The following is a 23,311-nucleotide window of genomic DNA, read 5'->3' as shown; positions in this document are numbered from 1 at the left end:
GTCTTCTAGTCAATCTCAGAACTGGGTACATATTTTAAGATAATATAATGTGGATGTGCCTGAAAAGCCTATTTGGTAGCTGGCAATATGTATCTCGAAGTTCAAATACTTTGGCCACCAAATGAGAAGAAAGGACTCATTGGGAAAAAAATTGGGAAAGATTGAAGGCAAAAGGAGAAGGGGACGACAAAGGATGAGATGGGCAGATAGTGTCACTGATGCAGTGGACATGAGTTTGGGCAGACTCGGAGACAGTGGAGGACAGGGAGGACCTGGTGTATTATGATCCATGGGGTTCTAAAGAATGGGATATGGCTTAGTGACTGAACAACAACAATATGTTTCTTAAAACTGAAGCAATCAAACCAGGCCACAAATCTGGATTTTAAGTTGAACTTTAAAAGTTCTACATCTGCTCTTTGGTATACTAAGCTTTCCCCTTCTCCTAATCCCTCTATTTTCAGTATTCTTTTGACAGTTGAAGAGAACCAGGCAAATCTGTCTGGACCCATCCAGAAATTAACGAGGATCTGAAATTTTTACTCAGGAATGAGATATTGTGAGTGTCTGAGTTAAGGACTTGAAAAATGCTCTTACTAAAAGAGGCCAGAAAAAACTTGGTTTTTAAATTTAGAATGTATAAAAAATTATGCACCAGCGGGTCCTGTTTTTTTTGATATAACGTAAATTGGATCTTGTGTGGCATGAAGACGCAACTGTAATTTATGATTTGTATCTAGCATATAGCTACACTGTAGGCACAAAAATTGACAGTCTAAAGGCCAAGGACCATGTCTTATTGATATGCTTCCACTTCTGGCCCAGGTTGGGGCATAAATTCTGTGAATTTCAGTGAAAACCAGCTCATTAATCCCAAAAAGTGGCCTTTTTGTAAAGAGCAGAATTTCTCACTGTGATATTTTTGTCAGAAACTCAGTCACTGTTTGGTTACAATAGTATTTGTGTAGTTGCAGTCAAGGTCAGCCCATGGAATCGGTGCCAAAGCCTTTAGTTTGTAATCCTAAACAGGGCCTTTTTCCTTGAACAGATCCTTTTCCTCCCTGATGCTCATTTACATATTGTCTTCACCTGGTCTGATCTGCTTGGATATGCAGAAGAAGATATGACAGATATGCACCTGCCACTGTCTGATCATGGAAGAAACAGTTTATGTTTGAAGTTTGAACAATCTAACTTTAATTTTGAGATTAAAAAATTATCAGAGGAAAGAGTAAAAACCTTCAAATTCCCTAATTAGAGAGTACATGGATAGCAAACTGAGCAGGCGTAATAGCTCTAATGCTCCCCACTATATTGAGATGTATTATAGTATTATGTCATTACTATTTCTCAATTTCTATTAAGCAGGTGCCTAGCAATGCTTCACAGCTGATGCTGTTAGCTGTATTGGATTCCGGTACTCAAGTGATAGTTTTCCTTTCCTTACGCTCAGATTTCTTTCCCACAACTTTTAATTGCCGGGGAGGAAGTGTTTGCATTTTGAGAGGTATAATTTAACTAGAATTTATTTTTTAGTGATCAACTCTCGTCCTCAGAAGAAAATATCAGTAAACTAAGTTTTTATGGCAATTAGAGAAGTTAATGTTCACTTCTACCAGTAAGCTTGTATCAAGTGTTTATGATATATTATGCTATGCTATTAATCTCTTTTGCTCCAGATGTTCAGATCTTCTTGTCCACAATGACCTTCCCACCACTAGCATTATCATGTGCTTTGTCGATGAAGTATGGTCCACTCTCCTGCGCTCTGTCCATAGTATCCTCAACCGGTCCCCCCCTGAATTGATTAAAGAAGTTATTTTGGTGGATGATTTTAGCACAAGAGGTAAGTCAGTGTCTTAGAATCAACATGCCATTTGATAATTTGTTGTTTGAAAACAAAACTTTTTTTTCATCATGATACAAGTTACTGAGGTTCTCCAATGCATCCCATACATTTCCTGAAATGTCAAAATGGCCTTATTTTGCTTCAGTGGGCCCCCATATGTCAAGCACAAAAGATCAAGTCCACCCATGAAACTCCAATAAATGGATTTATTGCTACTCATGCCTATGCACAGGAATCTCCTCAACTAACGATGGTCACCTCTTTGGATAAGAGTCAACAGCAGTTAGTTCTTTTGGGGCTACGTAGGGATTCTAGTGTGATCCCTCTTTTCACTCCGCCTCCAGATTCTGCCCCCCCTTCTCCTAAATTATATCATATTATTCCTCCCCTTACAATTTAGAAACAAATGTACCATACATATGCATTTGACTTAAAAGCATCCAGAATATTTTGGGGTCATTGGATGCTTGTGTGTAACGAATGGGAGATCAGCTAAGTATGCCGCTGAAGCCTGGTAGAAAGAATTTGCTTTTGACCTATAGAGAGAGGGAAGTTGTGCAAATATATTATGACAAAAACACTTTAAAACTATGAAATCCTTATAGGGGGAAAAAAGATTTGGCAGTACTTGGTCGATAGTTGTAGATAGTGCAGATAATTCTTTTTTCCTTTAATAATAATTTCCCAGAAAATATCATTGGGCCATTTTGTAACGCAGAAGCAGCTGATTGATGACAGGAACATTTTCATGACTGCTTCAAACGTTGGCAACTCAGGTTTTTTTTCTCTTCAGGAAAAGTAATTCTCTGCAGCCTCATAGGCCTCCTCATCCCAAAAGTGCTATTTTATTCCTTCCTTTTTGTGGGACATAAAGAATACTGCAAACCTGGAGATAGCTATTAACCAAGTCCTTGTTTCATTTAGAGGATCCTTGGTTTTTATTATTTAAAACGGTCAGCAGTGACACTTTTAAGCAGCTTGACAGGTAGAAGGTGGTATGTTTATTTTTCCAAATTGCAAGAATACTGTAGTCCCAAAGGTGCTTTTTCAAGAGGCAACTGGACTTTCTGGTTTTTCTTTGGAGACGTTTCGCTTCTCATCCAGGAAGCTTCTTCAGCTCAAGAATATTATAGATTTCTGGATAGACCAGTTGATATAAATAACAGGCATTTTGTATGTGTGCATCTTTGTGAACATTTTACTGGATCAATTCTTCTTAGTAAGGGTGACATGTAATCAGTTGATTAATATGTAATAGTAATATACAGTTTCTACCCCAATAATAACTGTCGGTAGAAAATAACTTTTTGGTATTTTTCAATATCCTCTACAAGTATCGGAGGCAGTGTTTGGGGACTGATGACCCATTTTATTAGTTAAGTTTGAAATAGGTACAATCTGTAGTCCACATACTTGATTCTTCTTTGTTCTAATTTAGCTTACCTGAAGGACAAATTAGACAAATACATGGCACAGTTTCCAAAAGTCCGTATCCTTCATCTGAAAGAAAGGCATGGTTTAATACGAGCAAGACTAGCTGGAGCAGAGATTGCCAAAGGTAAGCAGAATGGCATTGATTGATTAATTGCAGCTACCCTACAAGATACAGAAATAATTAGAACAATCTAATTTGTTAAATGAAATTTGTTTGTTTAAATTTCATTAGAATAAAGGGAACTAAGTAGTTTGTTCCTTGCTTTGGTTAGCTGGGAGCAGGTGCTAACACACAGAACTCAGCTGAGTTCGCACATTGTGTGAAGTTATGGCTTGTTTTATCCACTCTCATTATTCTAAGCAGTTTACAGTTGAAAATAAAATAAAATATAGGCAGTCCTCATTTAATGACGGTTCTGACTTTATGACAGCAGTAACCGAGTTGTACAAACGAGTTGTAAATATATCCAAGTTGTACTTACAACTTGTACTTGTTTTTTATTTTATTTTTCCTATTTTGTGTTTTTACTGCTGGTAAGCCACCTAGTTGTCGTGAGCATATAGGCGGCTATATAAATTTTCTAAAATAAATAAAATAAACTGGTCCTCAGAGTTCCATGTGATACAATTCCCCATGGTCACAGGATTGTGATCTGAATGCTTAACAACTGACCTGGATTGCCAGTTGTCGCCGTGTCTCACAGTCAGGTGGACATGATTTGCAGTCTTGGGTTCCCACAAGTAAAGTCAGTGGGGAAACTGGTAGGAAATCCGAAGTTGCAATCATCTGAGGTCCTTGCTTAACAACCTGCAAGGTCTTAGCTTAACAACGGTAACTGGGGACTGCCAGAAATATTGTTGTTAAGTGGTGCAGTGACATGATATCACACTTCTTAGGAATGGAAATTCTAGCCCTAATTACTATTAATATTAAGGAACACCCTATAAGCTTTGAGACCACTAAGGATTCATCAGTTCAGCCCTGATCTACACATATATTTCCTACTTTTGGAATAAAATAAGAATCTAAGAACTTGAGGCTATCAACACCACTCCATAAAATTATTAAATTTTTATGTTTAATTAAAAAACCAAATCAGACTTCAAACTAACGTTAGAGATAAAACTAAAAACAACTTCCATACTTCCCCACTGTAAAGGTAATAACAAAGAATTTGTTGATTTAGCGACAGTGGCTCTTTAACCATGACATTGAGACCTAAACTTGTAAAAATCTCTCTCTGGTTTTGTACGCTGGGCTAAGCCATAAATAAGCTGTAATACAATGTAGTATAATGTATTATTCCAACAACTATACAAGAAATTTATTGAAATCGAGATATTTTTTAAATTACGCTGCACAGCATATTTAGCATTAATTCACCTACATTCCAAAATGTCTTTCTAATCTGGCCTTTTTAATAGTTTAATAGATAATGTTTTTAATTTTTAAATATTTTTTCTTGTTGATGCAGTATTTCATGAATTTGATATTGTTTTATTTGCTATGAAGCACCTTGGTGTTTTTAGCAGAAAGTGTTACACATATATTTAAAATGTTAAAACTTCCTATCTACTAAAGATAGAAATTTAGTAGCAAGTTAATATAAAGGTTTTGCCAAGAACTGACTTTGAGACCAGCTCTGCTGATATTCCAGTGTGAAGATCTTGTCTACTTTAATAGCTATTGCAACAAATTTTCTTACCAATACTTTACCAGTTTTCAGAATAATTTTATATTTGGAATTGTTTTTCTTCTGAATGTTATCTGTTATCAGCTCTGGGAAATTTTATGAATAGGAATGGATAGAAAGATATGCTTTTGCTTTGATTTTTGGACTCAAATAGTTTTTTGAGATGTGTGATAGAAATACTTCCTGAAATTTTCTTTTTTTCTATTTTATATAAAAATAATAATCTGTGTTCCCCAAATTAAAGGATTACAGAGTCATAAAAAGGGTATTCTATTTGGTATCCTTGCTGCATTTTCCTGTACATTCTATCACCCTATTTCCCTTCAGAATCCTGAATAATTTTTCCACACAAGCCTGGTCTATTGGAAATCGTGTCATGAATAGGATAATGTAAATAAATTAATAAAGTCTCCAAGTTTTGAAAGCTGATGACCATCAAAATGAAATGTGAATTAACCCAGTGCTTCTTTAATGAGTTGGTTGGGTTAATTGTAGCCAGAGAAAATGAGGTAATTACATTACACAGTCAATAAGGTTTAATTATGCAGACTCACTGAGGGAAAGTAAATTTTGAGAGAGGTGAATATTTTCAGAGGTAATACCAAAAATCATCAAAAGGAGGAGAAACGTTCTGACTTCTTTCTCCATCTTCCTTCCTTTAGATAATATACCTCTATTGGGATTGATTTTCACATCTGGTAGTCCAGCAGCCACCCTTATATGTTTAAAAATAAATAAATGTCTTGCAAATTTGTGGAGGCTAATCCTACCACTATGCACCCAAGTCATGTAACCACTAGACATATGTTTTATGACCATAAGGGGCTTATGTGCAAAGATCCCCTCCAGGCAAGAGAGAATCTATTACATTATAAAAGACCTCAGTATTAGTATATTAGTATGCATATAACAACTCCATTTTGAGTTTGCCAGATATGCAGCAGTGATGGAGGCATTAGCGGGTGATAGGACCAGTTATTGCTCACATAGAGCTAATAAGCACCTTCAAGATTGTTCTGCATGAAATAAAATTTGTCCTTCCGTAGGTATACCTTTTTATTATTACACCATTGCCGTGTTTGCAAGTCTCTGTTAATAAAATGAAAAACTTTATTAACACGTTTCCAACTCATATGTCATATATATTAATGAAGCTTTAAAGCACATCACAATTTCACTACTCTAGAGAAATTTCTAATTAGGTGAATATGGTGCTGACCAGTGAAGGCATTCTTATCAATTAGTGAAATGCCATAAAGGACATTTTTCCCAGTGGTATATAAAAATTGTGTGTTGGAAAGAATATATGGTATGATTAAGATACAGTTAAGAATTAGCATTTCCAAGTTACTTTTTAGTGCGGAATATTTTTATGATTCTTGACAAAGTGAACAGTAAAAAACAACATTATATCGTGGCAAGGTGGAAATTTTTGAATAAATAATGAAGAGATATAATCTGAGAAAAAAATTGCTTAAACAACGTCTCTTATGAACTTCCTTGCTATGTATGGATTATATGTTAAATATCTATCCACAGTAGGAAGCAAATATAATTTTTTTTCAAGAGGCCAATAAATACTGTAAACCTTTCCAAGTTTTTCCTGTCTCCTTGTTATAATGGCAAATTTACTTGCTCCTCTAGGTGATGTCCTGACCTTCTTAGATTCTCATGTGGAATGCAACGTGGGGTGGTTGGAACCACTACTGGACAGAATTCATTTAAATAGAAAAAAAGTTGCTTGCCCTGTCATTGAAGTGATCAGTGACAAAGATATGAGGTGAGTTTTATTCTTCCATGTTTCCCTTGAAAATATGGGGGGGTGGGGGGTGATCCATGGGCAGAGGGGACATTTAGCATAGTTCAGAACTGTAGCCTGAACTTGGTCTTCCAAGGGTACACCGATAACTGAATTGGTCACACCTTCATGATCTCATGTACTCTGACTCTCTCCTTTTAATATTCAGCTTTTCTATATTGAAAGGCATGATCCAGCAAGCTCTTCTAGGCATGTTCCTTCAAAATACTTTAAAAACATTTATAAAGTATGAGTGACAACAGGAAAAGCCTTGGGACTCTAACACAGATTACTGCCCTCCTTTGGGCAAAACAAAAAACATCGTTTTTTGAGGTCTTTTCGTTTGTTATAAAGTTTAATTCAAAATAAAGTAAGAAAACACAAACGTATCATAACATTAATCAGTTCATAATTTTGCAGGCTATTATTTTTAGTCTAGTTTTGTTAACCCCAAACCTCAAAGATGTCATTCAGTTTATTGTAGCTTCTGACTCAGCATTTGCTTCTTAAATTAATTCTTTGCATGTTCTCCATCATTTAGTTACATGACCGTGGATAGTTTTCAACGTGGTATTTTTACATGGCCAATGAATTTTGGGTGGAAGCCAATTCCTTCAGATGTCATTAAAAAAAATAAGATTAAGGAAACCGATATAATTAGGTAAGTATATGAAGTTAAATTTTTGTGATCAGAATTGCTTTTTAAGTAATAAATGTTCAACATGGTAGAATGACACATAGTTTATGATTTGCAAATTTCTTCTTTCTGGATGGAAACTAATATGATGTTAAACCTGACCTCTTTATTCAACTAAAGATGTTACTTTAAAGCAGAGTAAAGAACTTTTGATTTTCTAGATATTACTAAATTACCTCTGCCCATTCTGGTTCATGGAACTTGTAACTTGGCAATAAGTGGCCACAAGTTCCCTGCTTCTACTTTAAATTATTGCCTAACATAAATCAAGAGATTTTATAAGATTTTGAAAAAAACATTGAACTATTGCCAAACTAGTTTTCCAGTGTTGTGAACTTTCAGGTATGTTTGCATTTAATGCAACAATTGTCATTTGTGTGCAAAAGGACATGTCTCAAAATAGCAAAAACTTCATTTGCCCTCCCAAACCACAATGTGCAAGTAATGTCTGGTTCAATTATTAGGTGTCCTGTGATGGCAGGTGGGCTGTTTTCTATTGATAAGAAGTATTTTTTTGAGCTTGGGGCATATGATCCTGGCCTTGATGTTTGGGGAGGTGAAAATATGGAGATCTCATTCAAGGTAGGTTAAACATATTTTCATTTGTTTCCGATTCGTACTTGAGAGCATCAAATTAATGCTCTCTTGTCAGTAGCTAAATCGTACATATGCATTCATTTCCAATTCCCTTAACTATGGATGATTAGGAATAACTGTATTAAAATAAACAATATGTCATCATGATGTGATTATTTGTATCTATGGAAGGGGATATCCCTAATACCCAATGCCTGGTAAATCAAAAGTATGTTATTATGGCTGCACAGATGATACAAATCTCTAAGCAAGATAGTCAGCAGACAAATGAAATAAAGTAACATTTGTTATTTGTGTCTATTGTGTGCAAAGTCAGTGCACCAAAGTCAAGAAAACTTAATTTTCCTGTATATAGATAAGAGTATTATTTATAATTTTATAACTAATAATCTATTAATATTTTAACTGTCAGGTTTTTTAAGCAATATATATGGTATTATCTAAATATAACTTTCATTATAAAATCCTAAGCTTCCTGTTCAACCAAGACATAAAGCTTCAAACGGTAACCAATCCCTCAATATCTATACTTGTATTTAAATCATTAGAAAGAAATGATCAATGAAGTTTTAATACAATTCATCATTAAGTTTCAGTCACTAAATGATAGACTGAGGCCTACCCACTGGCTTGCATCAAAAGAAATTTTTTTAAAAAGTGTGCAAAATAATATTTGTGCTCATTATAAGTGGTGTAATGTCTGAATTGCTAAACAACCATTATGGCTATTGTTTTACTTCTGAAGGTTTCAACAAGAAAGTAATTCTGAGTGTAGAAATTTGAGGGGGTGTTCTATAAACCATAACTTATCCAGGAATTTGAAACCCCAAGCCATTATTTGTGCTGTAAATACACGGTTGATGCAAATCATAATTTTATATTTATTTATTTATTTTTATTTTTTTAAATTTTTATACCGCCCCCTCTCCCGAAGGACTCAACTATGTTCTCAACTTAGTAGATATGGAATTTCTCATTAAAAAAACAACAAAGTAAGACATATGCAGAAATTAAGACATCTACACACTGCAGTTTGTGGAATAAAATTTCTAGAAATTGTATCTATTGTTGGCCTGATTTTATTTCATCAGGTTTGGATGTGTGGAGGAGAAATTGAGATTATTCCGTGTTCCCGAGTAGGTCATATTTTTAGGAATGATAACCCCTACTCCTTCCCTAAAGATCGTCTCACTACAGTAGAGCGGAATTTGGTCCGGGTGGCAGAAGTTTGGTTGGATGAATACACAGATCTTTTCTATGGACATGGTTATCACCTTATTCAAAAAAACTTGAACATTGGAGATTTGACTCAACAGAAGAAACTGAGGGAGCAGCTTCAGTGCAAGAACTTCAAGTGGTATTTGGAAAACGTATATCCTGATTTGGAGGCCCCTCTCGTTAAAGCTAATGGGCTGGTATGTTCATTTTACCAACTTGGGTTTGTGCTATGTGCTTATGTTAATTGTGGTTTTAGCTTAATTTCTTTTCTTCTTATGCACTATAAAAATCTTGTGTTAGCAGCAGCAAAATGTATTAAGTTATGTTACTTGAATTTTCCATCAAGTTCTGAAGAGATGAGTGGGTGAATTGGTTGGCTTATTATGTCACCTTGTTGCATAACACAGTTTTATTCTAATAATTCATAGTAATTTTAAAACTTCATTATGGATTTCTGTATGTATAGTATACTGAATCACTATCCTGAGGCTAACATCCATAATATAAAAAATCAAAGGACATTGCTATTGGGTTTTCCTTACTGTCAGATCCATGAATGTTCTAATATTCTAATGTCAGTATGCTTTATTTAAAGTAAAACATAGAAAAACATAGAGTTCATCATTAGCCTATGAAGGCCCCAAGACTGTCAGATGACAAAGAGGGTGCAGCTCTACTTTGTCATTTGCTGACATCACATAATTGCCAGCATACATACAGAGCACAGCTAATCTGCAATAGTCTTTTCTACTGTTATAGCATTGGGTAAGCCACAGATACTGCTCTTGCTTTTTTGTTCAAGTTCTGCTTGTTTAAATACATAGCTGAAAAAAATTGGATTCAGTTGGTTTCAGGTAAAAGAAATCAACTTTGGGAGTAAAATTATTGAAAAGATCTTGATGACCAGTTAATATTGAAGTGTCTTAGTGGGACAATTAGGATTGATAGAATTATGAAATTGTACTTATTTATGAAATTTATGTGTCACCTCAATCCAACTGGGCTCTAGAGAACTGGTTCTCAACCTGTGGTCCTTGGATCCCTGGGGGCCTGCAATATCATCACAAGGAGTCTGTGAAAGCTTGAACAAATGTTATGATTTAAATCTTGAGGTACATTTTGGTGGTCTGAGGCAGTGGTAGGATTCAAGTAATTTAACAACCGGTTCTCTCCCCTAATGATTTCTTCCAACAACCAGTTTGCCAAACTGCTCAGAAAGTTAACAACCGGTTCCCCGAACTGGTGCGAACTGGCTGAATCCCACCACTGGTCTGAGGCCATGGTTCGTTGCCACAAAACATATTTAAGGAGGGGTCCATGTTGAAGAAAAGGTTGAGAACCAGTGCTCTAGAGAATTAGTTTAACTGAAAACAAATCTGTGAATGGGTGGGGGATATTTCTGGTATCTCCATGTTATGGATAAATTAACTGAATGCAAATTGGTTTGAAAGCATCCTGAGTGAAAACTAATTTTGGGGAGATTAAGGATTACATAAAGGGGGGAATTGAAGCAATTTTCAACTTCAAATTAAGGGCCTCTTTACTTCAGATTGTGATATTGAGTTATAGTCTTCCCCTGCGGATAGCTGCCCTGGGCTCTATAAATTCTCTGCATAGTCTTTGTCAGATGAATATTTTGAAATAGATTAATACTAATGAATTAAGGCTGCTGATATTTGGAGCTGTGACCAAAACTCTGATTTGTATTCTGTTTACATAGAAAATAGTAACTTTCCTTTACTTTACCAGCTTTTCCTTTTTTAAGAGTGACTGTGTAGCATACTCTGGTTCACCCAGCTACTAGTTTTTGAAGGTGTATTGCCTCAAAAGATAGAGAAAGTTAATTTAACTGTCAGGCCAAAGAGAAAAATCTTTCCTAGTTGAAGTTGACATTAATACGGTAGAAGGTGCTCTGGGGAAAGATAAAGCCAAGCAAAGTTATTGGGAATGGTTTATCCGTACAAATAATTTAATCCACACATTGTGCTATAGTCTGGTTTAATTAATTATAATTTTAAAAATGTGAAAGCTTAGCTTAACTAAAGCCTGAATCGGCAAGGAGATTAATATATATGGGTCCATCTGGTGATAATTATGACAAAAAGATTAGAACTTGGAATGGAGATGGAGTAAATGGTAAATACAAAGATTTTATAGAATTTAATGGGCACGCTTGGAGTAAACTTAAGTTTTGGTTAGTCTTGTAGCATGTTGGCCAAAATGTGCCCAAATTGATTACCACTTTCTGTGCCATGCCATTGGCACAAAATGTTGCTTCTGGAATAGATATGACTAATGACTTAGTTAACTCAGTTAACCAAAGCTATAATAGATGGTAGGAATCAATATCTATGGGGCCATCATAGGAGAGCCATGACATATGGAAGATTAGATGTGTGATGTAAGAAGAACAAATATTAAACATGAATTAAGAAAGTGTGTTGATAAAAGTAAGAATAAGTTGAAGGATATAATAAATCTGAATGATGATGGTCTACATCTACAGTTCTACGGAGAAGTAAAGGAATAATAACAAAAAGGTAAAATGTATGTTGGAAGATATTGTCTGTGTATGTGTACACACACAATTAGATTTGATGATAATTAGAATACACTTTTGTAAATGTGGAATTGATTGCTAATAAGGCAAGAGTGACATACAATTGAAGTAAAATAAATTGAAATATTAGATAATGGTTCAGGACTAAGCAAGTGTGGTATTTTCTGAGTTGTTTAATATATTTATTGATAAATATCAAAATGCTTAGAGTTTTTTTGGATGAAGATGTAAAATATGTGTGTATTCGTGTCCTCGTAACGATTGAGTATCTGAATGATATTTAATGAATGTATAATGATTGTAGGATGTAGAAAGGATATGGCGTATGGATAAAATTAATGTATCAAAGATCAAGCAATTATATTTGACTAAAAAAGTTGAATTAATAAGAAAGTTGCAAATTATACATAAATGATGAAGTGCAACATGTAGATGATTTTTTCTATTTTTTGTAGAATATTTACTAAAAAAAATGAAACAAAGGTAGCAAAATTTCAAGACATACAAAGGCTAGTAAAAGGGTAGTATGTTGTATGTTGCAAGACTCAAAAGAAGCAAAAATGGCTGTCTACAAGAAGGTGTTTTTCTTCTCTTTGACATAATAATGGTGAAAGTTGGGTATGTCCGGAGAAATGAAAAAATAAAATGCAGTGGGAATAAGTTGAGAAATCTGTGGTAAGAGGAAGTGCTAGGGACAAGAATGAATAAAGGTGGATTGAATATGAAAGTGTGTGACCAGTTCAAAAAAGTATACTGCAGTAGTTTGGTTGTACAGTATAGAGAAAGTAAATGAGGATTGAATTTCAAAGTAAATCTCTATATCAAAAAATGATGTATTGATAGGAAGGGAAAGTACCAGAAATTATATTTGGATAGCATTTATGAGATCTTAGAAAGAAGTAGCTGAGAAAAACAAACCTAATGAATGTATAAATCAATATGTGGATTTGGTAGAAACAAGGATAGTTTCCAAGTATATAAAATAGTTTGCAAAGTATGGAGAGATATAGTGAATTGTGTTCATATAAACTAGATATAGTTTATATATAACTGTTTTTTAAAAAATCTTATTTAATGTGTATCCATTTTTAATGCCTGTTGTTTATTTGGTTAATGTTTCTCGCTTCTTTGCTGCATGTAGCATATTATGTTCATTGAAAGGAAATAATGTGATGGGTATGTATGTATGTTCAATAAGACTCTATTACAAGAGCCTTGGTGGTGCAGCGGACTAAAGTGCTGTTAAGTAGCACTTAGCTGCCAGCTGTCTGCAATTACTGCGAGTTCAAATCTCACCAGGCTCAAGGTTGACTCAGCCTTCCATCCTTTCAAGGTAGGTAAAATGAGGACCGGGATTGTGGGGGCAATAAGCTGACTTTGTATAAAAAAGAAACTACTTTGGGGTGGGGGGGCAAAGCCCTACTAAGCAGGTATATACAAAAATATGGAGGCTATTGCTTAACGCATTGTAAGCCACCCTGAGTCTCCAGAGAAGGGCGGCATATAAATCGAACCAATAAATAAATAAATAAATAAATAAATAAATAAATAAATAAATAAATAAATAAATAAAATGTGTTTACGCAATACACAAAGCTATAGTAAAAGTAAACTCCTTTATGGTTTAGATTAATGAGTGAACCTGACCTGTACATATGTATTTGTGTTACACAATAGACTGGCATTTATCACTTCTAGTTTTTGGAATCACAACCTACTGGTAATGGGTTCCCTATGCAAACTTAGCTGAAGTCTTGGAAGTAAATGCTGCAGAATTCATGCATTTTTCTCTTAAATCTACATTTTTCCTAAGCACTGCTTTTTCTTTTATCAATATTTTCTATTACTACTCCTGGATATTTTATGTGTTGCAATGCAACATCTCTGATTTGAAATCAGTTAACTATAATGGAAGGATAGCAGTTTTGTCAGTGGAAAGTTATGTATTACGAGAAGTACATTGGGATCTAGAAGAGAAAAAAGCAGTATGTTTTATAATTTTTTTCCCCAGAATTATCTGGCAGAATTTATACAGGAAAACTGGTATAGATCCTTAGAACAATATTTGTAAATTAACTGAAATGTATAAAATTTGTAAGCCCCAAACACTGATCCTCCTTCAGTAAACATAAAGCTTTGCTATTTTTGCCTTCCAAAATCTATATAATTTATCATTTATTTATTTAACTATTACCTAAATGAGGTATGTTGATATCAAGCAGATGCTTCAGATATTCAATCTAATTGTAGAACTGTTCACTTCAATGCCTTAAGGATTTCATATTTTCAATTTGCAACCACTAGAGTGCACTAGAAATCCATTTTATTCCTTTCTGGAATAAAATAGGAATTGTTTCTGTAGGGTCCCAAAGCCAAGACCTTCTATAAAACTGTATTATGGTGCATCTTAAGGAGCTTTTAATACCCCTTCTCCAGTTCCAAAGATAACTTAGCAGCTGTAAATGATAGCCATCGTAACACAAAATGTATTGGAGCCATAAAGCTTTTTATGACCTATGGGAGATGAGAGGAAGTTGTTTGGCTTCCTTTTTCCAAAAGCTGTTTTAATTTTTATTTTTTTATGATTGCTTCTTCTGATAACTTTAACATAAAATAAAACCATTCTCTTTAATATATATATATATTGGTGTGTGTGTGTGTGTATACACACACACATCAATATATAATCAAAATGCAGTTTTCCTGCTGTAGCTGCCTTTTTACCTGGCATCACTAAAGGCAGCTTGAGAAGCCTGTTCAAGCCATGTAGGAATCTGTTGGGACTTCATTCTGCTGTTTCAACACCCTGAATCCATGGAGCAATAGGACGACATACAATTCTTGTCAGACATAAGGCATAATTAAAAATTTCATGCCATCATATCAGCATCTTGTCAACAATCACATGGAACTGTACTTCTTATCGTTACAGTTTTCTCTACATCTTGAAGGTACATTTCTCAGGACTCTTCTCCGTACTTCGTACTAAGAGCTGTGGTGGCACCGTGGTTAGAATGCAGTATTGCAGACAAACTCTGCCCACTGCCAAGAGTTCAATCCTGACTGCTCAAGGTTGACTCAGCCTTCTATCCCCCCAAGGTTGGTAAAATGATGATCCAGATTGTTGGGGACAATATACTGACTCTGTAAACCGCTTAGAAATGGCTGTAAAGCATTTTTGCCCTAATGGAACTACTATGTGGTATCTTGCTACCATAACACATAATACCAGATACAGATAGTCCTCACTCATGATTCCCCTCATTTAGCAGCCATTCACAGTTAAGACAGTGATGAAAAATCACTTTGTAGCTAATGCTTACATCTATGACCTTTACAGTGCCTTTCTGTGTCACACGTTCAGTATTACAGTACATATATATTCTCCCATGTAACATCATAAGCACAGTTACACTCACCATTTTTCACTTAGCAAACACATCACCAAGACCAAGTTATCAGTCCCAAGTTAGAAGGACTACCTCTAAAAGCAGTCTATTTACCCTGGACTGTATTCACAACTCTAAATAGCTTACAAAGTGTAAATATTAGGATTAAAGCAACAACATGGCAGGACAAATCAAGCAAATAACAATAAAACTGCTAAATCCCACGTTAGGAAAACAGAATTAATTATGTATGATTAAATGTAGTTCAACAAGGAGGATCATAGTCTACCTTGCCTCGCATGCTAAAAAACCTACATCATGAAAACATAAGACCAGGGCCATATTGAAACCCCCTTCTTTCCATCAGACCTTCTGTTCTACAAACCCATCAATGTTCTCCTGCTATCCCAGGCTAGTCCTTGCATATATCTCATGATAAACTATAATGGTATGAAAAAAATAATCTTGTTTTTGATAATGTTCATCTTGACAAATTTTGCAGAACAACTTGAATGGTGACCTGATCAAACAATTCGGACCTCTTGCATTATAATAGTTGTGTAAATAGCAATAGCATTTAAACTTATATACCACTTCACGGTGCTTTACAGCTCCTCTCTAATCAGTTTACAGAGTCAGCATATTGCTAACAATCTGGGTCCTCATTTTACCAATCTCGGAAGGATGGAAAGCTGAGTCAACCTTGAGCCTGGTGAGAATCGTATTGCCGAACTGCTGGCAGCAGAAGTAGCTTGCAACTGCACCACCTCGGCTCATAAAAGAGAGAATTCTAGGCTAGTTGGTATATGTACATCTACTGAGATTCCATTTTTTCAGCACAATTATGAATTTGTATAGGAAGAAGGAGTCCTTCTTCTTCTAAATCTCCTTACTCTAAGGGCAAGGAACAGGTTAGAGTTTGTTCTATTATCCATGAACTCAAGCATCACAAAAATTTGGGTATTATGAAGTGGGGGAAGAAGGAATTCTTGATATAAGCCTTATATCTCAGTACTGAAAAAAATGTTATATATAACCAGTCACTCATCTTCCAAATCCATTAGCAAACACAGATCTTATAACAGCAGGAGGGCTTACCCACTTATTTATATTTATTTTTTTGACCTTTAAAATAACAAATTACAGCTCACTTCATTAATCTGGAAGAGTTTGTTTAAAACTATGAATTAGTCTTGGTTAGACCAACTAATTTTAAGATAGAAGATTGCTGTTTCAATGGGTTGGGCAACCAAATTAACTGCAAAAGGTCAGCTGTGGATAATTACATTTTTACCTGTCCCTGCTTAGGTTGCTGATCCGATATAGCGACAAATAGAAATAACTCTTGGAAACTCCCTTCTGATAAACTGCGACAGCATCTGAAGTAGAGAAAGTTAAGTTTGGACAGCCAAGGATTGTTGACAAGAATCAGGAAGTGTATTAACTTTGATCAACAGAAATTAAAGTGTTTTTGTTTGTTCACCTAAAACTGGAGATGGGGTAGAATCGATCAAAGAGGCATGATGCAAACTGTGCTTTTTGTGCAAATAGTGCATAGCAAAACTTTTATAATATGAGCAGAGGTGAGGGAAATGAAGCAGAGGAAAAGATGCCTTGAGTGAGAGATAGACAGTTGTAGAAGTGACTGAACACTGGTAAGAGCTTAGGTTCAAGTCTACAAGGTGAAGACTGAGATAGTGTCATTTTTGTGTGTGTGCTTATCTCAGCTTCACATTTTCACGTAGAAGGAGTTGCAGAATCATTTTTGTAAGTGTGGTGTTGGAAATTAATTGCTTAATGTAATAAGACCTGAGACTTATGTAATAGCACTTAGACTTATATACAGGGGTGAAATCTAATTTTTTTTGCTACCGGTTCTGTGGGCATGGCTTAATTAGTGGGCGGGGCTTGGTAAGGTGACTGGGTGGGCGTGGCCAAGTCAATGTCACTTCTTTGCCCTTTTTTAACCTACAAAACACAACACAACACAACTGGCTCACCCATAATGTAAAAGCAGCTGTGCTAGACTCAAAATGGCCCCGCAACAAGCAGGAACCTCACACAGCCACAAAAAGCGCAAAAAAACCAACTTTCACTCTTTACACACACACACAACACAACGCAACTGGTTCACCCACAATGTAAAAGCAGCTGTGTTAGACCCAAAATGGCCCCTGCAACAAGCAGGAACCTCACACAGCCACAAAAAGCCCAAAAAAACAACTTTCACACTTTACACACACAAAATTCTACATACAGCTTTGTGAGATTTTGTGTATTTGTGTAGTTAGAGTGAAACACTACAGAAACACACTAAATCTCAGAAAGCTGCACAAATATTTTATTTTAATTTATTTTTATTTTTATATAAAAGCAGCTAAATTTAAAACTTCCTAAACTTTAAATGGCTAGGTCTAAAAAAAGAACAACTAAAAAAAAAACCCAATTAACTATTTTTTTTAAGCTCCCAAAGGGGAAAAAAACTTACCCAATAGAACAGGGGTCTCCAACCTTGGCAACTTTAAGACTTGTGGACTTCAACCCCCAGAATTCTTCAGCCAGCTTTGCTGGGAGTTGAAGTCCACAAGTCTAGGCAGGAAGGCAGGCAGGCAGGCAGAAAGAGTTGCTCACCGATGAGCTTGATGGCAGGCAGGGAGATTCAGTTGCTTGCTGATGCATGGATTGCGATCGACATGCGATCAGCTAAGGTAAGCAAGCTGGAGGCTGGGAGAGGGGGGGGCTTTTACATGGCTCTGGTGATCCAAACTGAGTTGCCTGATTAGCAGGCAACTCAGCTGGGATGTCAGAGCTTGGCTGGTCAGAGCTATTTAAAAGGAAAAAAAGACACTGATGATCGCGGAGCTCAGCTGGGCATGGGGAGGGCGGGAGCAGGGATTTTTGCTACCGGTTCTCCGAACTGCCCGCCGCCATCACTACCTACTCGCCCGAGCCGGTCCAAACCAGAAGCATTTCACCCCTGCTTATATACCACTTCACAGTGATTTACAGCCCTCTCTTTACAGAGGGTTATACAGAGTCAGCATATTGCCTCCAACAATCTGGGTCCTCATTTTATCGACCTCGGAAGGATGGAAGGCTGAGTCAACCCTCAAGGCTCAATTGTGGTCGTAAGTCGACGACTACCTGTACATTCTATCAGCAATCAGTTCATTTTTAAATTCTCCATCCATTTTTCTATCTCTAGTGAATGTTTTCTGGAGCTGTTCACTCATTTCCTCTAGTTCTTTATAAAATTTATTTAAGGTCCTTTCAGATTTCTTTTCATTTCAGCCTTCTGGTAGTACTTTTTCCATCCTGGGAGAATCAGGCATACGAATACATTTTGCTGGTAATAAATTGGCGTACTCAGTGCATAATATTTTTCTTCCACAAATAAAATACAATCAGATGCAGATTACAAATGCTAAATAGTGATTATAAAATTTAATTGCGTCAACATTTTCAGTCAACCATTGTCTTTTTTGGTATAATTTGAAGTTATTTTTTTTTTCTGAATATGTGTTTCAATCATTTATTTGTTCTAGATTATTAATGTAGCAATGAATAAATGCATCACTGTGAAGCAGCCTAATCTTACCTTTGAAACATGTGATATTAATAACAAGGTAAGACTGGAATTATTTTTTATTATTCTTAGAGACTAAACCCTTTAAAACATCTTCAAAGTACTGCATATGGTTTGGTCATATATATATTCTATTAAGTTTTCTATCCAGCTGTGATGCTTGTATTATTTTTAGTTTTAAAGCACCTTTAACCACCCTGCAGTCAAAAGGAATCCAGTTCTGTCTGGATAATCCAAATGTCAGTTTATCCAAAGTATCGAAAGTACAGAGCAGTGTTTGTCAATCCTGGCAACTTTAAGATGTGTGGACTTCAATTCCCAGAATTCCCCAGCCACTGCCTTCTACCATAGCTCCCAGCGACCGGTAAGATCCCACAGAGTTGGTCTCCTCCGGGTCCCGTCAGATAAACAATGCTGGCTGGCGGGCCCGCGGGGGAGGGCCTTCTCTGTGGCTGCCCCAGCTCTCTGGAACCAGTTACCTCCTGAGATCCGGACCATCCCCACCCTATTGGCCTTCTGAAAAGTGGTGAAGACCTGGCCTTTCCAGCAGGCCTGGGGCCGTTGATCTCGCTATTGCGATCTGGCGAAATCCAGCCATGAATGGTGTGAATGGGTTTTAATTGTTTTTAATGTTTTAATTTTTAATGTTTTCATATATAGTTTTTAAATGTATTGTAAGCCGCCTTGAGTCTTCGGAGAAAGGCGGCATACAGGTTGAACAAATAAATAAACAAACAAACAAACAAACAAACATACTGGCTAGGGAACTGTGGGAGTTGAAATCCATACATCTTAAAATTTGTCAAGGTTGAGAAACCTGGGTGTACAGGGTAAGGCAGATAACCTTGATAGAATCCTGCAAGAACCATTACATAGGCAAAAGGGGCTGAAGCATTTTTTAAGTGCAGAACAAGGTAACATTTAGAAGCTGCTCAGGCAGATACTTCGCTAATTCACTGAACTATAAAGAATAAGGGGAGGAAGTACATCACAATTAGACTTGGAAGATTCTGTTATTGCCAGTCCCAATTATAATAATCTTAGCCTTCCTGTGGAGTTGATTTCCTGGTTAGATCTACCCAGTGGTGCTGACAGAAGGGGATTACAATGTGACAGTGATTCATCTGGCTTCCATGCTCAAAATTGAATTGCGGCCAGAATTCCTCCTTCAGGCAGGGGCTGAAGTTCCTGTCTATGCTATAGGATCTTTTGATGGCCTCTGCTTGAATCACTCTGGCCCTTTCCCTACAAGAAGCAGAAGGGGTGCAACAGTCAGGCTGATCGGAGAAAGCTGAGCACAGGCTTGTGATGCCCCCCACCCCCAGAAGAAGTCTAAGGAGATTCACCTTGGAATAGGAGTAAGGTGAAATTAGACAAGAGCACCCTGATCCTGGCTGGGTGGCCTTGGGAAGTGGGAAACTGGGAATCTGCATCCAGACAAAACAGGATTGTGGCCTCTTTCAAGTTTGCTCATGCTTCCTAACTTTTTGCACTCACCAAAACAAACAAAATGAATGCCCTGTTGGTTCTGCCAGGGATACCGACATGAGGACCCACAAGAAGAAGAAAAAAAAAAGGAAAAAAATGAAGGTGGAGGATGTAGTTGCAGTGTCATGCAGAAGAGGCTTAAGAAGTTTTTTTTAATGTGTGTGCCCCAAGAAATTTTTTAAAATGGATTATGCATTATTTTCTAACATTTTATTTTTAAGAGGGGGTAGTAGTTGAAAATACATATCCATCTGTCTCAATATAGGCAAACTTTTAATAAAATTAAAAGAACGGATATGCTGAGAGCAATAGTATCTCTGATGCAGAAAATAACATGATCAGATCATTTTTCATGTAACAATATGTGTGTGTTTTGAATTTTATTGTCCCCCTTCAAAATTTTCCCTGAAAATTAATCTTTTCTAGATCTGTTCTGAATATGCAACTTCCTTTGTGTTAGGTGAATTAACAGTTGCTTATGTTTTCAATAATAACTTTATTAAAGGAAGGGACAAATGAAGCAGCAGTCCATTTATAATAAATTTATAATAAAAAATTGTGTTCAAGTGAATTAAAAAAAATAAATGTGAACTTAAGTTTGAATAACCTACATTTTCAATTTAATACACCAAACATAGTTCAGTGCATTTTTAAAGTAACAAAAAGGTAAGTATGTAGAGAGGGGGGAAGGGGACAATAAAAATGTCAGTTTAACAGGCTGCCTTTTACTTAATGGATTATAAATTTGAAAAATATATCTTATGTGTGCCTTTAGCACTGGTCTAACTGAGAAAGGAAATTGTCTTATTTATAGTGAACCTTTGGTCAGTATTTGAGTAACCCCTGGAAAGAGCATCTTAGAGTGATCCAAGGCATAGTCACTGTAATTCAGAAAACCCTGATTGAATCTTTATCTTTGCCAATTCTTTTCTATGTGCAGAACCAAAAGTTCAACTACACTTGGCTGAGGCTAATCCAGCATGAAGACTCCTGCCTGGCACTTATTGATGCTGAAGGGACCCTGGGTCTGCACCCTTGCGATAAAAGAAACAATAGCCAGAAATGGTTGCATAAATCACTGGTAGCTTTTCACCCAGAACTCGTAAGTGCAGCTGTTTAGCAAATAACAACCCCTCTCACTGTGGCTAAAGTGGAACTGGTTCAAAACAAAGACAGCTTGCTACATCATTTCCCTTTGTATGCCAATGACAGACAGGCGGACATTTGTTATTCAAGTAAGGAAAGGACTTGTGCAAGGTTTACTCTTAGCTTTTTTTCCCCCTGGGAAGAGAAGTAACACCAGTGAATATTTAATCTATCATCAGCTACCTCCAAGAGGTCCAGAGCAGTGCATATCATTCTGATTGCACTTAACTCTTCACCACATCCCTGATCTGAACATTAGACTGAAGAATGTCTACGGAGATTCTCAGTCATCCAGGTCATGGTTGTTCCAAAGGTGCTTTTTCAAAAGGCAACTGGACTTTCTGAAGTCCAGTTGCCTCTTGAAAAAATGCACTTTTGGGAATAGACTAAAGATTATGCTTCTTCAGGGTCACCCAGTAGTTAGCTTAAAGTTTAGCCAGGATTTGGACATGGGTCTCTTTATTGCTAGCTTCACACTTTTAACTCCAGTATTGCAAGTAGAAAGTCTGACTGAAAGTCTAAGGGCTACCAAGCTAGTACCAAATTTTGTAAAATCAAACCACTGTCAAAAAAAAGTGTGAGGGGGAGGGGAGGGTTGGAGCTATACCTGACAGATACTTTAAGTTCTAAATTTTATTATCTGCCAGTCATGGAATTTCTATCCATGCTCCATTTTTAAGTGAAAAGTGTAGCAGCAAAAGTAAATTTGGGAACATTGCCTTTTGTTTAATGCTGTTCAATTATATCACTTCCCATTTATTTCAGCAGGGACATGTTCCTTGGGATAGCCAAATTGGAATATTGTCATTAAAAAACAAAATTGCCAAACAAAAATTTACAACCCACAAGTTAATAAACACTAAAAAGCTAATAGGCAACCATCAGATTTAGACCCAAATCTAATACAGATATAATTCATAGGCAGCTCACACTAAACACAGATAAGAGTGACTCATGCATTTTGCAAGAAAAAACCCTTCCCCCAAGGAAGGTCTCTTTCATGACTAGTTGACTTTAGGGACAGCTTTCTTATCAACAATATGTAAACAATTTGTCATTTCCTTCTTTCTTAATTCTAAAGCTAGGTAGGTGGTATGAGGTTGGTGGGTGATAACAAGCTCTACCTTTTTTTCCACAGAAATTATGAAATTGCAGACATGTACAAAAGGGGTGGAGCTTGTATTTTTGTGGAGCAACACTGCTTTCATCATTCTGAATGATTCATCCTTCTAATGAAAGCATTGGAACGGTGGGCACCTCTGCCAAGTTCCCTGTAATTTCCTCAGTAACCCTGCATGGATTTTTTTTTAACATCCGACAAATTTGGCTAGGACTTGCTATAAATTACTCTGTTACTTGAAACAAATGACATAAGGGTGTGGTGAAAAACAGTGAAGCAGGAAGAAAAAAGACACTAAATAATGTCTATAATATCCAAAATATGGATTGATACAAAGGGCACTAAAAGAGCAGTCTTAACAAATTAATGTAAAACAATATTTGTTGCATTGGATATGTTCCAGATTCAGTACTTGTAGTTTAAAAAAAAAATCTCATGCTGTGAGAAAATGCCTCTCTACAAGATGGAGAAACTCTCCCCGTCATTATAAAACAACATTGGTTAGATGAAATGCAAAAATTGCTCCTTATATTATAGAATAGATGTCAGTATGTATAGAGGTTAAAGTAACAAGGACAGCCAGGTGCCCCTCCCCCACTTGATCATGGAACTCCGTAGACCAATCACACGTTCTCAGTCCATTCCACCTCAAAGGATTGATGGTATGGGAGAAAGATTAGGGAGAACCTCATGTAATCTGCTTTTCGCTATTAATAGGAAAGGCAGGATATAAAT

The 23,311-nt window shown here is 36.2% G+C and overlaps 1 protein-coding gene across 1 annotated transcript in view; it reads left to right on the top strand.

Annotated features, from left to right (window-relative positions):
* GALNT5 (polypeptide N-acetylgalactosaminyltransferase 5) overlaps window positions 1–23,311 on the top strand; it is a 37,594-nt gene that overhangs the window by 11,088 nt on the left and 3,195 nt on the right. Inside the window, exons 2-9 of the mRNA XM_070956996.1 lie at window positions 1,680–1,846; window positions 3,288–3,407; window positions 6,622–6,757; window positions 7,317–7,436; window positions 7,937–8,054; window positions 9,161–9,484; window positions 18,782–18,862; window positions 21,251–21,412. Coding sequence (XP_070813097.1) covers window positions 1,680–1,846; window positions 3,288–3,407; window positions 6,622–6,757; window positions 7,317–7,436; window positions 7,937–8,054; window positions 9,161–9,484; window positions 18,782–18,862; window positions 21,251–21,412 — 1,228 coding nt within the window. The remainder of the gene's footprint in view (window positions 1–1,679; window positions 1,847–3,287; window positions 3,408–6,621; window positions 6,758–7,316; window positions 7,437–7,936; window positions 8,055–9,160; window positions 9,485–18,781; window positions 18,863–21,250; window positions 21,413–23,311) is intronic.

The sequence above is a fragment of the Pituophis catenifer genome, unplaced genomic scaffold (genome assembly GCF_029215685.1).
Source record: "Pituophis catenifer annectens isolate HBS135680 unplaced genomic scaffold, rPitCat1.0.hap2 SCAF_1, whole genome shotgun sequence".
NCBI classification, from domain to species: domain Eukaryota; kingdom Metazoa; phylum Chordata; class Lepidosauria; order Squamata; family Colubridae; genus Pituophis; species Pituophis catenifer.
This window is presented reverse-complemented; position numbering and strand designations above follow the sequence as displayed.